Raw genomic sequence first — 16,445 nt, 5'->3', positions numbered from 1 at the left:
AAGTTACCGGACAGCAAAGAGACCAAATCATTTCACTTAGAAGGACAGAAAAAAAGTGCCAGCTTCTGATTTGTTCAGGGCAGATGGAGGAAGCCCATGTATAAGAGTTCAGGGAAAACAACGTGTGACCCCTTAATTTTATATACACACTGTGGCTGAGAAGCAAAAGTAACAGCCAAGTGTCTTTGAACATGCAAGAGTCAGGGAGTGTACCTCTGCAGGGCTCTCATGGAAGGAGGTACCATAGAATGTCATCAGCTAGCCAGACAAGGAATGAATGTGTGGCAGAAAGATCATCCATGAGCGTTGAATCCTTTCAGTATAGACCTGCATCAGTCCAAACTCTGGTGTTCATGGCTACAGAACAGAACGTTACAAAGCATGGTAATGGAGACAGTACAGACCTAACCAGCTGGAGGATGAATCTCCCATTTCTGGTTATATGGCAGGCTGGTTATTTTGACCTATTTTCTCTCTAAAACCACTAAAATTATTGGAGGCACACACACACACACACACACACACACACACACACACACTATTTTTTTTGAAACAACAAAGAACTGCAAGATAGCAAGATATATCAGGTCCACATCTCACTGCAAGCAGCAGCCTGCAGAGCTGGGTATCTACTGAAGCTGAGAAGTCATTTGGCAAATTACGGAAACCTAAGTTTTGGTTTTGATACCCTTGTATGGTGAGGGATACAGGAGTCCAAGGTCAGCACCAGCCCAAGTTTAATAAGACACTATTCTCTCCCTTCCTAACCTCTCCCCAATAAATCCAGGCTCTACAAAGAACTATAACTCTTGTAAGAATGTTCTAGAAATACTAGGAGACTGTAAGGGGAGTTCCCTTGGTGCTAGGCAGACCAATGGAGGAAAATAAAGCTCTAACCATAAACTGCCCTCAAGGACCTGAAGCTGAGATCACATCACATTGGTAGGTCAATCAGATCAAGTCATTGAAAGGGGTCTCAGACTGGTACTGCTTCCAGGCACCAGGCAGAGGCCAAATACATCTTCTCTGAAGGGTCAAACCTTCATCCTAGATCTCAACTTCCAGAAGGTTTTCTAGATAATTTTCCAGAAAAATGAGCAGCTCAGTAAAAAAATTACCAAGCACACAAAGAAGCAAGGAATTGTGAAAGAGACCTCAGGAGTAATATACCTAAAGATTTCATATTGTGGAATTATTTGAACACATTTTCTGTATTTAAGGAAATAAAATCCAAGTCAGCATATTGCAATAAGGAAAGTTTCTAGAAATAAAAGGTAAATAAAACATAATTGCCCCCAAAAGAATAAAATACTTAAGAATATGTCTAACCAAGGAGGTGATACTAAAACATGGATGAAAGAAATTGAAGACAACACAAACAAATGGGAAGATACTCCATGCTCATGGATTGGAAGAATTAATGTTATTAAGATGTCCATACTGCCCAAAGGAATATATATATTCAATGTAATTCCTATCAAAATACCAACAGCATTTTTCACAAATGAAAAGAGATAATACTAAAATCTGTATGGAGCCACAGAAGGCCCCATTAGCCAAAGCAAACTTGAGAAAGATGTACAAAGCTGGAGGTATCACGAGCCTAGATTTTAAGATATACTACCAAGCTATAATAATCAAAACGGCATTTTACTGGTACAAAAATGGACACATTGACCAGTGGAATAGAACAGAGAGCCCAGAAATAGACACATGCTTATCTGGTGAATCTATGACCAAGGAGGCAAGAATATACAATGGGGAAGTGAGTATCTTTAGTAAATGGTGCTGGGAAAACTGGACTACTGTCTTACACTACACACAAAAATAAGCTCAAAATGGGTTATAGACTTAAATGTGAGACCTGAGATCATAAAACTCCTAGAAGAGATGACAGGCAGTAATCCTTTTGACATTGGCTTTAGCAACATTTTTCTAGATATGTCTTCTTAGGCAAAGGGAACAAGTCAACTATTGGGACCAGCCCCAAATGAAAAGTCTTTGCACAGCAAAGGAATGAACAAAATGAAAAGGCAACCTATTGAATGGGAGAAGATATTTGCAAATGACAGTTCCAATAAGGAGTTAATATCCAAATATACAAAGAACTTGCACATCTCAACACCCAAAAAATCCAATTTAAATATGGGCAGAGGAACCAAATAGACATTTCCCCAAAGAAGACCTGTAGATGCTCAACAGACACATGAAAAGATGCTCCACATCACTGATCACCAGGGAAATGCGAGTCAAAACCACACTGGGATACCACCTCACCTGTCGGAGTGACTGGTATCCAAAAGATAAGCAGTAACAAATGTTGGCTAGGATGTGGAGAATTGGAACCTCTTGCACTTTTGGTGTGAATAGAAGTTGGTGAAGCTACTGTGGAAAAGAGTATAGATGTTCCTCACGACATTAAAATAGAAATATCATAGGATTCAGTAATTCTCCTACTGGGTACTGACCCAAAGAAAATAAAGCCACTAATATGCAAAGATATATGCACCCCTATGTTGACTGCAGCATTATTTATAAAGCCAAGACGTGGAAGCAGCTCAGTGTCCATCGATGGATAGACGGATAAAGAAGGTGTGGTGTGGATATACAATGGAATATTACTCAGCCATAAAAAAGAATGAGATCCTAGAGAGTATTATATAAAGTGAAATAAGACAGGGAAAAACAAACACCCTGTGATTTCACCTATGGAGTCTAAACGTGTAATCCCAAAAACCAAATGAATGAACAAATAAACAAAAGCAGAAACCAACCCATAAATACAGAGAATAAAATCGGTGATTGCCAGTGGGAGGAGAAGTAGGAGAATGAGCAAAAAGGGGTGAAGGGGAATGGCGGGCGCAGGCTTCCTGTTATGGAAGGACTAAAGCCTGAGGACAAAAGGCACAGCATAGGGAACACCGTCAATGCTATCGTAATGGCAGTGTATGAGGAGAGATGGGAGCGAAGCTTCTGAGCATGGCCTCACGTACGGAGTTGTCAGAGCCTGTGTTGTGCACCAGAGACTAATGTAACATTCTGTGTCAGCTGTCCTTCAAAAAAAAGGAAAACAAGTAAGTGCAAACTGTGTGAAGCCAATTGTAGTCTGATACCATTTACGTAAATTGAAAAACACGGTATATGATATATTCATTGGATATATGTATCTATGTAAACATATTGAAAAGGTTCTATAGAAAAATCCCCATCAACCTACAAAAGTGATTGTATCTGAGGCTGTCGCAGTGACATTGTCTGGACTGCCTTTTCTTTCTTTTTTCTTTTTTTTGATTTTTTAAAAATTAAATTTATTTATTTTCAGCATAACAGTATTCATTATTTTTTCACCACACCCAGTGCTCCATGTAATCCGTGCCCTCTCTAATACCCACCACCAGGTTCCCCCAACCTCTCACCCCCCCCACCACTTCAAATCCCTCAGATTGTTTTTCAGAGTCCATAGTCTCTCATGATTCTTTTCTTTTTTTAAAAAAGGAAACTGTGCATGTCACCTATCTGAGATTTAAATAGGCATATGCACGAGATAACAATGGGCTGTACCTGTGTAGTGTAAATGTGGGTGAGTCCTACATTATTTTCACTCTTCTGTATTTCAAACGCCTTAACAGCTCATGACAACCAAAAGGAAATTAATTTCAACCTTTGGGCCAAAGGAAAAAACAAAAGCGAAAGTGTAGGTTATTTTAAAATACGAATAGAACAGTACCAGTCAGAGCCAGTGAGCACAGACAATGCAGTGTTTGGAGGGAAATTCCTAGACCCCTGCACTGATCTGGTAACGTATGCACAAAATAAACAATGAAGCATGGACAGAAATGAAGTAAGGGTCTAAAGTTAGAGAAAAAAATCTAGAGATGGAGGGAGATGAGGAAGGGGAAAAGCAGACATTAGAAAAACGAGGAGCTGTCATTTAGCAGAGACTCATTATACCACAGGCTCATGATATTAGATATTTTCATGAAATGACCACCTCGCCATCCGGGATGTGCTGGGGGACTAAGGTAGTGGGGCTGTGGCCGAGGGATAGAGACCGGGAGGCTGCGTTGCTTATACGGCCCCAGCCAGCTCCCTTGGGAGCTGCCAAGCGGCCAGAAAACGCTAATAAAACACAGGCTGTGAAGGGACAAAACAGCACACAGACTCAAGAAAGAGGGTTGAGGTACTCGGTTGGCCCTCTAGAAACAGGGAGTTGGGTTCTTACTTTGTTTTACACACCAACAACAATGGCAGATGGACCAAATATTCCAGGGTAGGAAAAAAAAGATCACAAAATGAGGCAGAAACCTTTGTGTTCTTCGGGTAGGCAGGCCTCTCTAAAGACAATGAGGTGGCAGAGGAGAGGAAGAGAGTTTACAAAAAAGGAAAAAGAACCCCCACAAATGGATCTTGTATCTTTGAAAAGAGGTTCTGCCTCATTTATGGGAAGAGAAATGTAGACACCACTTATTTTTTTAGCTATCATATGGGCAAAGAAAAGTAAACTCTCTGAATACCGTGTTGTTGGGGAGTTGGGGAGTAGAAATCAGCAGGACTCCTTTCCAGGCTGTTCCGTCTCATCAGATCATACGGCCTTTGGACAATCATTGTGTTCCCCGGGGCTGTTACCCCACAGATGTCCTCTGCAAGGCCCTGAAGTCCTTGAGCAAAGACATGCCTGTTTGATGCAGCAAATGACTGGAAACAACCCACGTGGCCCTCAGTAAAGGACAGGTTAAGTAATTTATGGGATGGCGCCACAGCAAAACACAAAGTAGCCGAAAGAACGAGGTGGACCCCCATATCACCGCTCGGGGACAGCCAGCGTGCTAGAGATGGCGGGGTGGGCTGCCACGTGAGTTCCAAACAAGAGGCTCAGAGGAAACAAGAGGCCGGCAAGCTGGCAGGTGCTAAAGGTGGGTGTGAGGCAGACAGTGTTTCATGATACTCTTTTCTCCAATTTTGAACATTCAAAAATTTCCAAGTTTTCAATAATTTCTCTCTGCAGAGAAAGAGACAGTGGAAAGGAGGCTTTCACCAGTATTCCCAGTTGCAGTTACAAAAGCCTAGTAATCCTGCTCACTTCTGGCAAAGGAAGCCTGGGGCAGAGTGGGAGGGAGACCAGTTGTTAGAATCTAAGCAACCTCTGTTCTGTTGGAATCGGTAATCATGGGCATCTATGACCTGTTAAAAAACATAAAGGGTAAAAGCAGCATTTTTCTCAAGTACGGCTTGCGTGTTTCTCATAACTTTCTAAATGAGTGGAAAGCAAACATCCCTTAGAAAACTGTGACCACTGAATGGCTTTCCTCTGCGGTTCCTTCTCTCCAGAGAGATACAGGAAATAGATGTTTTTAAAGACAACACATGGGTTTGTCACATGAATAACTGGTATAGGATATGAAACCAGAGAAATTTCAGTTAAGATTCCTAGAAGTACTGGGCAGGTGGCAAAGAGAGGTCAGCAGGAGTCCAAGACCTTGGTAGCTACATTTCAGATTTACAGGACGAAGGGACTCAAATTTTTATGAATTCGTGACTCACGGAACGTGACGGCCACAGGGGAATAACCGATAATGGGATGAGACTTATTTTTTACTACTTAAAATTCACATTCACTTGGCGTGTTTTTCTCGCATCTATTATGTTCAAGGGACTGGACTTGGGTGTGCCTGGGGATGCATGACCCAGTCTGTGCCTCCTGATATTGGGCAGAATAGATGACAAGGTCGCCCCTGAGGCAGCAGGTGAGCACGGAGGCTCACGGGAGGACGGCGGAGAAGGTCAGACAGGAGGCTGCCTCGGACAGCATCTGGGCAAAAGGGGGAAATTTGGAAAGCAGCGAGCAGGCATGGTGGGGTGCAGGGGGGCACAATTTCCAGCACTTGTGCTCAGCTATTAGCTTTTGGGTTGCCTGGCTTAACGAAGGTTTTTAGAAAGATCAGCTTCGTTATATTTCATCTCACTTCCTTGGGAGAACAGCTTGACAAATGGATTTCCTTTTCTCATTACATATCAGCATTTCTGATGAGAAAGGATCTAAATCATCAGATTTCCAGGCCCCATGAGCGCTGGTTTAAATACCAGACACCCACACAGGCCAGAAGGGTACAAGTCCTTATTCATTCCAACGCCGAGTTCATTCTGTTGAAAAGGACTTGGAAAGTCAGGGCTCCGCCTCAGAGTCCAGATTAATTCATTTTGCTCACATCTATATCCTAAAGCATTTAGGAATGAGGAGCTGTTGTTTACCAGGAACAGCTGGGGGTGCGGGGGTGGAACTGCTCAGCACCCCTTCTGTGAGGCTGGGGGGGGGTGGGGATTTGGAGCGCCTTGAAACAGACATTGTAACCCACACCCCCACCCCAGGCCACTGAAGAAAGCTGTTGTTCTGCAGCCCTCTTAGTCCACAGAGACGGCACTGGAGGAGCTGGTCTCGTTTGACAGAACATGGCTGGTAGTATGTTCCACAGACACAGACAAGGCGCCGATGAGGAGAAGCGCCTGTCAGAAACACGGAACCGACCATCTCCACCTCTGCGGAACATGCACGTTCAAATACCAACTTCTTGGTATTTGAAAACGCGGCCCCAGGACCGCTCTGATTCTGAGCAAGGACCAGCTCCAGGAGAGACGAGTCAGGACCAGAAGGACCCTTTGCTCGCAAGCCAAAGGACAGAGAAATACAGGACTCTCATGTTACAGACGCAAGCCTCTACAGGATGCCAGGAGGTCCGCCCCCCCTTCCCCCTCAGCACCTTGTATCTCTGCAGCAAAATGGGGGCAAAAATGAGTTCCACACGGTGGAGATGGTCGGCGGTCTGAACTAGGCTAATCTGAACAGTCTTCAGCCAGAGCAGTGTCTGCCTCCCTCCTCTCCAGCTACCCACCTGTCCCAGACTGCAGGCAGCGAACGTGGTTTTCCCACCACTGGGAGCCTTTCTACCAAGCTGTTCGGCCTCACTGGACCCGGTTCCATCCTCTGCAAAATGGGGCCAAGGGGGATGTCAGCTCCCAGGCTCCGGGAGAGGGTCGGAAATGCCCATAAAGACGCTTGGCTCAGGAATGCCGGCCACGTCATCGGTGTTCAGTAAATGTTTGCCGTGTTACACCGATTTAAAATAGAAATAGAAAGCTCTTTATACCAAGACAATTAGTAAAACCGCACACCCAGACACATACATGCCCACAGAAATACACTTCTATGCCATTCGGTTTTGAGAATAAAAATAGCAATGAATCCAGTCGCCCCCGTTTTGAGGACATTTCTGCAGTGCAGAGAAGCTGTGCCAGAAATAGGGCTGGCAAGCATTCTCAGGGGCCGACCAGCTCTTTCAGGAAAAGACTCTGATTCAGCAAAAAATCATTCTCAGGAGCAGATCCAATTGTCCTTTTTTGGTTCTTATTTTCCTGAAGAAGCTAATCTGACTAGAAAAACAATCTCAGCCAGTTCAGTATTATTCACTGATAAGATTGCTCAGAGGAAAAGCACTTGCTAGCATTTTCCAGGAAACTAAGGGCTTAAAGAAATCAACAAAAACGACCCTGGGCCAAATATCCTCACACAGCAGCATGTATAGTTCAAATGCCATTTCATGGGGCAAATCTTAAAATAAAATACAGATAAAAGAGGGACCCTTGCATGAAGGTTTTGCTCTTTAGAAGAATGGCCCGGCTATGGACTGAAGGTGCCTCTTAGATTCCCTTTAGAATCCTGGCACATTTCAGTCTGACAGCCGAAAATTGCATTGCAATCTGCTGCTACTTAGTACAGCCCTCTCTAGACATAATTTTCTGTGAGCAGAAATCTTTTTTTTTTTTTTTTTTGACAGAAATATCTATTTCTTAGATGTGACATTGAACACATTTTTATTTAAACTTTAAATGACTTCATTAAGCCAATTAATCAGAATAAACTGCATAAAGGCATTCAGGAGGAGGACACAGGGGGTCACAGAGGTGTGTGACTGCCTACAGTTGTACCTTGTGTCGTTGACATCCTTGAAATCTAATGAAAACCCCCAAAAGTTTGTCCCCATCTTGCTCTCTTCTCTTCCAGGAGCAAAATTACACACACTGATGCCTGGCAGTTGAGAATACGAGTGGTCTTCCTATCTTGCAGGCTTTGGCGGGTCGCACCTCACTGTTCAGGCTTAGGTGGCTCGAGGCCTTCTCTTACGTGACAGGAGGTCGCTCGGTCTATGCCCAAACTCTTGTCATTTTCCCTGTGTGGCGTCTGTGTACCCGGCTGCTGCCTGCCTCCTCCTCTGGGCTCCTCTTCCCGACCCGGGTTGGGATCCTCTCCAAGCATCTCAGACCTGACTCTGCAGGCGCTGTCCTCCCCCTGGACATCAGCCTTGCCTCCCTACCCGGGACTGGCTGGAGGCCACCGTGATGATGGTCTGCCTGCTTCCCTGAGAGCTTAAGTAGGTCAGAGGGCACCAGCACACAGATATTTCCCCTTCAAGGTCCCTAGCTCACCCAGTGTTTCTGGGGCCTCCCTCCCTTCTGGAAGTCAGGTCAGTTGACTTCATGAACCAAGTGTGTGGTCCAGACAGTGATCCTCTGGCTGAATTCTGTGCAGGTCATCAACTGCCAGGTGTCTGTCCCTCCTGTCCCAGCCCAGGGGTCAGGCCGGAGCCTGCCATCTCAAGTGGCTTCTTCCCAAGAACTTCCTTTCAGACTTCTGCTCAAGACCCACACTTGCTAGGTGCTGTATCTTCTCCCCTTACTACACATTATTCTATTTTAAAAAATGATCATAATGATAATATTGACTTTTTGGGGGGGGGTGCAAAGTTGAGTGATTTTTAACCCTTTCATGGAGAAAAACAACAGAGAATATCTTAAGAATGACCATCCCCAGAAGGGCTCTAAAGCTTTCTGGGATCTGTGCACAGACTTCCTTTCTTTCCTCTTCACTTCCTGCCAGACCAAGATGAACCACCCAGCAGCAGGACCCACGGAAAAAGGCACCTGGTGCTTCCAAAGTGGCCTGAAAGATGGAAACGTCTTTCTGATTGGTCTGATCCCTGCTGCCCTCCCCTCAGACCCAACACACACAAGGGAGCCTTCCTGCAGGGCAGGGTCAGTGCCACGCTGGGTGTGGTATTCTGTGATGCTCCCCAACGACACAAGGCACAACTATAGGCAGTCATACACCTCTGTGACCCCCCTGTGTCCTCCTCCTACTCTCCTGTTCCCAAGCCCGCCTTCTGCTTTTCATGCTCTGGGGGAACTTGGCAAGTCAGCCAGCAGCCAGATGGACATACTGCCTTAAGTTTTCTCTAAAATAGCTGGCAGGATGAAAAGGAAATGAAGAGTTTGTTTCTTTGATCGAGGCCAAGGAGGTAGTTGAGAAGTTTGTGTTCCAAGGGACATTTTGCTGCAAAGGAAATGGTACCCGGGAAGGGGACGTCTGTGGACAAGCCGGGGAGCGGAGTCAGACGGCCTCGATTTGTATAAATCACACAGAATGCTGGACAGAAAGATCAAACATTTAGCCTTTCGATGTGAGGTAGATATCGTGTTTACGGTAACATTTTCCTTCTGGAAGGTTCAGATGGTAAGTCTGGATGAACGACGCATGGCTAGCCATGTAGCTGTGTGTTTGTCAGGTTGTGGGGGACCGGGCACGGGGACTCAAAAGTGCAGTGTCAGTCAGTGGATTCGATCTGTGCTGCCAAGAATAAGCCACCTCCAAACACAGCCCACACCTGCATGGAATTAATTCCAGCTCTCTACATGCGATGGGGGAGGAAGCGTGAGCTTAATCTATATCATATGTCTCGGAAAAGCTCCAGACAGACACCAGCCTGGAGTGAGAAATGTGGATTTTTCAGTTCCTAATGTTTAAAGGGTAACATTTCCTTCATTTCATAAAACAGAATGAAGGCCTTTTTCGGGGCCTGTTTTTAAAGGAAATCTTGAGGGAGAGACTTCTGTAGGCATTGGCTGCTGTCAGGAAAAAAAGATACCAGCAAGTGGAAATATTTTGCCTCAGATCCCATGGTCTGCTAAAGACAGTCCCAGTTTGACGTGGTGCATAGGCAAGTTGTTTAAAGAGAGACATAAAAAGCCTCAGCATGAGGGAATCCATGGGAAAAGAGCTGGCAGGCTCTGCAGATATCTGAAATTTACATGCAAAGTATTGAGTATGGGTGCATTTTCTGGGGGTTCATAGCTTTCATCAGATTCTCGAATAAGTCCATCACCTAGAAAAGTTTAGGGCATGTTTACTGCCTTCCCCCAATGTAAATCCGAGACAGGTCAGAAAAACAACTGTAAAGAACTCTCAACAGCCAATAAAATAAACAGAAGAGACTAGAGGTAGACCTTGACTGATAGTGAAATGGAAGGGGACTTTGCAAGCACAAAGAAAGGGGAGAATTCACACAAAAGACAAATACATTTAACAGGCAAAACTGGAATTCCTTTTACACCCTAAAATATCATAAGTAAAATTTAAAGGTAAGCCAGGGAAAGGTTTGCAATAAATACCGCAAGAGGGAAAATGCTCTTGGTAAGAGGATGAACTCTTATGAATTGGGAAGAGCAAGTCTCTCCCAAATAGAAGAATGTAGGCCAAGGGCAGGAACAATTCACGGAACAAATACAGTCAGTAGCAGCTCCATGCTGGAGCTAGCTGGTCCAAGCTCATGTCAGCCAATTCTCTACTCCTTGTTTGGTGAGATTACGTTGATGGCCTGAAATTGGCCACGGTGGGATTTTTTGCAGCAGAGAAATCACTGACAGATTAAGGCTTTTTTGTTTTTTGAGGGGCAATTTAATGTTACACCATTAGTTAACAGATATGTAAAACGCAGTCTAAGTGTGCCAGTAATCAGAGAGATACAGAATGAGATGAGGTCTGGACAAGACGGAATAAGCCCCCTTCACACCATACCGCCCACAAATTACAACACAAAAGTCTGGAGAAAGTCCATAGAGCAACTGAGACTCTGAAAGTTGGAGAAAAAAATAAATGGACTGGCTGTCAGACCTCAGAACTCAAGGAACTACCCAAGAGTGAGCTCTTGTTTTTGTTTTTTTTAAAAGGCCTTCTGGCTGCAGCCAATAGTTGGGGAACAGGGTAACTCAGTAAGAGCGAAACATCTTGACTGTACCCGACCTTACTCCAGTTCCAGGTGGGAAGCAGAAAAAGCCATTTCCTCTGCCCCCCAATTGGTCACCACATCCTGGAGATGGCAGAGCCCTGCTTCCCAATCCTGCTTACTATAACAGGCCACATCTCTTCCCTGGAACAGAGACTGTGGGCTAAACTTTTCAGTAGATTTCCAATCACCATAGAGGCGAGAAGGAAGTGGAACATTTTTCATATGTCAAAAAAGAATAGTCAACCCAGGATTCTATATCCAGTGAAAATATCCTTCAGGAGCAAAGGTGAAGTAGACATCTTTGGATGAAGGAGAACCAAAGGAGCATGTCACCATTGGACCTGCTTTAACAGAATAGTTAATGTTTCTCATACAGGAAAGAACTGATAACAGAAAGAAACTGAGAATATCAGGAAGAAAGGAAGATGAGAAAGGGTGGATAAGTGAGTAGAGGTAGTAGACCAGTATTCAGTTTTAGAACTTTGTTTTAAGCAACTCTGCTTCATGGTTGCAAGCAAAATTATAGCATCTGAAGTGGTTCTCAGTGCACATAAAGGCAACACTTAAGACATCTATGTGATAAATGGAGAAGGATAAAGAGACCGCAAAGGTGGTAATGTTTTTACACTTGAAGTGACAATGTACCGATACTAGTAGACTGTGATAAATTACATCCATATGGTATAACCTTTAGAGAGACAGTTTTTCAGTCAGGTGATTTTGTCCACCTGGGGACATCTGGTGAAGTTCAAAGACATGGTTCCATGTGCAACTGCCATCTTGGTAGAAACGAAGATGCTGCTAAGTGTTCCACAACATACACAACAGTCCCATAGAACAAAATATTACCCAGCTCCAAATGCCAACAATTCTGAGGTTGTGAAAGCCTGCCCTATGGCAAATTACACAAAGACATATCTTAAAACACTGTAGATCACTCAACAGGGAACACTAAAAAATGTTCAACCGACCTACAGGAATTCAGGAAAGAGGAGCACAATAAACAAAAATCAGACGGAGCAAACAACATTAAAATGGTAGGTTCTAACACAGCCATAATTACATTAAAAGTAAATGATCTAAACACACTTATTAAAAGACAGTGACTGACAGAATGGATGACCCAGCTACATGTGGTCTCTGAGAAACTCATTTTTAATACAATGACATAGGAAAAGTAAGAGTAGAAAGGTGGGAAAAGACACATCTTGCAAACATGAATCAAGAGAAAACTGAAGTGGGTATATGAGGATGAGATAAAGTAGACTTTAGAACAAAGGTAAATACCAGAACCAAAGAGGGCCAGGACATAATGACAAAAGAGTCCATTCACCAAGAAAAAACAACAGTCTTAACTCTGTGTACCACAAACACCAGAGCTTCAACATGCACAAAGAAAAAACTGATGGACTGAAAAGAGACACATTCATCATTGAAGACATCAACATCCCCTTTGAGTAAGCGACGGAACCACTAGACAGAAAAAAATGAGTTTTTTTTTTTTATATATCAATTTGACAAAGCTTTGAAATGGTAAGACTTAGAACCAGCAAAGTCATGGAGACAGAGATGCTCTGTAATAATCTGGAAATACAAATATACATAGGGGTCCTGAAAAAAGGATTAAAAGGATTATAGCACTTTTCAACCCAATATTTTCATTTTTAGGAAGATCTCTTAAGGGAATAATTAAAGTGTCCCAAAATTTATCTGTCTGCATCTTCACAACAGAACTATTTAGAATAGAACTTAAAAACATCCAAACTTGCCCACTAATTGGCAAGTGCTTAAAAAACTATTCTACCGGGCGCCTGGGTGGCTCAGTGGATTAAGCTGCTGCCTTCGGCTCGGGTCATGATCTCAGGGTCCTGGGATCGAGTCCCGCATCGGGCTCTCTGCTCAGCAGGGAGCCTGCTTCCCTCTCTCTCTCTCTCTGGCTGCCTCTCTGTCTACTTGTGATTTCTCTCTGTCAGATAAATAAATCTTTAAAAAAAAAAAAAAACTATTCTACCTACATATATAGTGCTATTTTTAAAGAGACATGTTTAAGAATTTTTAGTGCTGTGGTAAATAGGAATGATTTTCAGGCAAAAAAGGAGTCTGTAAAACAATGTACATACATAATAATTTAAATTATGTTAAAAATACATGAAATTCTTAAATACAACAATTACTAGAAGTATGACAATGATAATAGGGAAAAATTATCAGGGATTATGTCTCTGTGTTTCTCATGTGCTTGTTTTTACTGTCTGCCCACCTCAAATTTTAATCCCGAAGTGATGTCTTATTCATGGTCGTAACAAACAGAAACCATCAACTTCTAAAACAGCATAAAAATGAGATAGATGACAGATACGGAGGATGTAATACTGTGCTGCATCTGGGAGGGAGAGACTTAATGGATGGTAAAAGTCTTGTGAGTCATTTTGAAAATAAAAAAAGGGTAAGAAAGTATGCCCACCAATATTCCTGAGTGACCATCTCTTTTTGTTTTTAAATATTTTACTTACTTGGGGCGGGGGAGAGCACAACCAAGCAGGGGCAGAGGGAGGAGAAGCAGACTCCCCACTGAGCAGGGAGCCCAATGTGGGGCTCAGGACCCTGAGATCATGACCCGAGCTGAAGACCCGCGACCACCCTGCGACCCCTGAGGTGACCATCTCTGATTTATTGTGCAGGCCCTATTAGTAGCAGCGTCCTGTTCTTCTGAGAGTTTGGATTAGGTGGTAAGTGGGGCAGCTGCCTCAGCTATTCTGAATGCAGATATTCCTGATAAAACACACATATTGTGACTATACCGAGCCCTGTACTAAATGCTTGCCATGGCTTATCTTGTTTAACCATCCAAGGAGCTGAGTTATCTGCATTTCACGGAGGCCCTGGCAAGCAGACCAACCAGAGGTCAGCATGTGGGCGGGTCTGGACTTGAATGACATCTATCACAAGAGCCGCGAGGGCATACCTGGGCCTGCCGGAGTGCAGGGCTGGCCGGCAGGGGTCTGGCGGGGACGAGGGGCGCACGAGGAGCCTTCTGGAGAGGCGGGAGCACTCGCTGAGGAGAACTGGGTGGAGGGGCGTCATGGGCTCGGAGGGGCCCGCTGATGTCCACGTTCTGACATGGGGGCCATCTCCTGGTATTTTCCTGTAGAGGGGAGCAAAAGCCATGGTGTCATGGGAGTCACCATTCCCTGGGAGGGGGCGGTGCTTATTGGTCGTCCATTCTCCCGAGAGGGAGCCCATCACTACTTGTGCAAACTTCACAGCTGGAGCAGAAGCACCCTCTGACCCAGTCTGGAAGAGCGGGATCCATTTCTCCAGGAGTTTTAAAAACTGGTTCATCAACAAATTCATCAACAAATAGGCCCATGACACCTGGGCAGGCACCAACAAGCATGACGACACAGACCACATCTGAAGGAAAGGATGGAGGAGTTATGAACTGAGGCTGCAGGTGGTGCCCTCCAGGCTCAGGGAGAACCAAGGGAACCCCTGGGAAGGACGATGGAGGCTTCTGGAAGCCGGCTGAGGTGAGGGGCCTGCACCTGGAGGGTCACCTCCTACATGGTGCTCCTGCTTTTAGGGCAGATCAGAACAGATGCCTCACGCCCCCACCCTCCCTCTTTTCCTCCTTTCTCTTTTTCTAAAAACAGCTTTATTGAGGTTCCCAGAAAGACGGCTAATTGCACATAGTGGAACCGGGTGAAGTGGGACCCTTTGACATGTGTCCACACCAGTGGAACCATCACAACGCGCAAGGTAATGACATACGCCCACCGTCACCCTTGCCTCCCACTCCTCCCCGCCTCCCCTTCCCTGCAACTACTGGTCTGCTTTCTGTCACCGTGAAATAGTTTGCATTTTCTAGAATTCCACAGAAACGGCATCATAGAGTGTGGACTCTTCTTTTTACTTGGCATGATTATCTCAAAATTCATCTATGATGTCATATATATTAATAGTTCATTCTCTCCTATTGCTGAATAGCATTCCATGTGTAAATAGACCAAAGTTTGTTTATCCTTTTACCTGTTGTTGGAAATTTGGGTCATTTCCCATTTTTTGGCTCTTCGAAAGAAAGCTGTGTCTTTGGCTCTCACCAGCAAAGCTGGTGGTTCTTGCTATATAGTCCTACATTTGGGGCTGAGAGGTGGTAAAGCGTATTAGGAACCCAGTTCTCTAGACTTTTTATAGCAACGGAGATAAAATAGCTTATGATTTATCAAATAAGTGATAGTTCTATTTAAAATCATTTGTCATTTCTTGACACCAACACTGTCACGCATAATTTGGACTCTTGTTGAATGAGTCCAATATTCAAAAATTCTCATGCATATGGCAGAAATACTTGATGGGGACACCTAAATATTGGAGTGGACTCTGGTGATAATTCACAAGGAAGCAGGAAAGGTCAGAGCCAGGAGGCGGCCAGCAAGTTAGGGACTTGGGGTTTGGACCAGCTCTTTGAAACCACAGGCTAGAGTAGACAGAGCTTACACAGCCCAGAGCTGGAGCAAAAGGGGCCCAGTCATGGGCTCCCTGTAACTCTTAGAAATGCATGGGGAGGTATAGGGCCAAAGATGATTCAGACCTTGCTGGCAGCGTCTGAAACCATAGGAGGGGCCCAGAGGCAGGAACCTGCTTGGGAGGCAGACCCAGTGGGCCTCCTGGGAATTAGGTCTGGGTGCTTGGAGGGATCATGGCCCATGACGTACCACACAGTACATCACACCGGGGACATCGCCTCAACTGGATCTCGGAGAGCTTCCATGGGGCACAGTGGGAGTGGAAGGAGCTCCCAGCCATTACGTCACGAAGTGGGTGGACTCCACATTTCAGGGATCTGGTCCCATCCCAAACTATCTGTAGATCTCTGGGATCTATTCCTACTCAAGCTCTGTTGAGAAACCCATGTTACAAGGTGCCCACGAACTTCTCACGTTTGTCGACAGCTTACCTTCGACATGCTGGAATGTGGCGGCTTCCTCATTAGGCCTTTGCTGAGGGGGCCGAGGTGAGCCTGACCAGGGTGGGAGCCGCGAGACGGCCGTGAAGGGCGCACACACCTGCAACACAATCGCGTTACACGTGAACAGGCGCGTTTCCCCTCTGGTTGACTCGACTTTTTCTGATCTGTTCACAATCACGCTCAAAAAAATAATTGACTTATTTTAACTCAATATGGTAAACATGCAAAGGAAAAATTATCTAACATTCTTATGAGATTAAAAAATATATATTGATTTTTTTTCTCCCCAAAGCCACTATTCTGTGAAATTAGTTTTTGCAATTTATAGACACGTGGCTCTGAGACCCCTGGGAGTTATTTGG

At 44.6% G+C, this 16,445-nt stretch overlaps 1 protein-coding gene across 2 annotated transcripts in view; it reads right to left on the bottom strand.

The window, feature by feature from the left end:
* Positions 1-16,445, bottom strand: part of ADAM12 (ADAM metallopeptidase domain 12) — a 331,503-nt gene that overhangs the window by 11,348 nt on the left and 303,710 nt on the right. For both annotated transcript variants that reach the window (XR_009353215.1, XM_059172861.1), the window contains exons 20-21: positions 16,072-16,180; positions 14,080-14,259 (exon numbers count right to left, since the gene is read on the bottom strand). Coding sequence is in view for 1 of the 2 variants with exons in the window: in XM_059172861.1 (XP_059028844.1) it covers positions 14,080-14,259; positions 16,072-16,180 (289 nt within the window). In the remaining variant the exon portion in view is untranslated. The remainder of the gene's footprint in view (positions 1-14,079; positions 14,260-16,071; positions 16,181-16,445) is intronic.

Source organism: Mustela lutreola, chromosome 4, assembly GCF_030435805.1.
Source record: "Mustela lutreola isolate mMusLut2 chromosome 4, mMusLut2.pri, whole genome shotgun sequence".
In the NCBI taxonomy this organism is placed as follows: domain Eukaryota; kingdom Metazoa; phylum Chordata; class Mammalia; order Carnivora; family Mustelidae; genus Mustela; species Mustela lutreola.
Note: the sequence above shows the minus strand (reverse complement) of the source record. Positions and strands in the feature narration are given on the sequence as shown.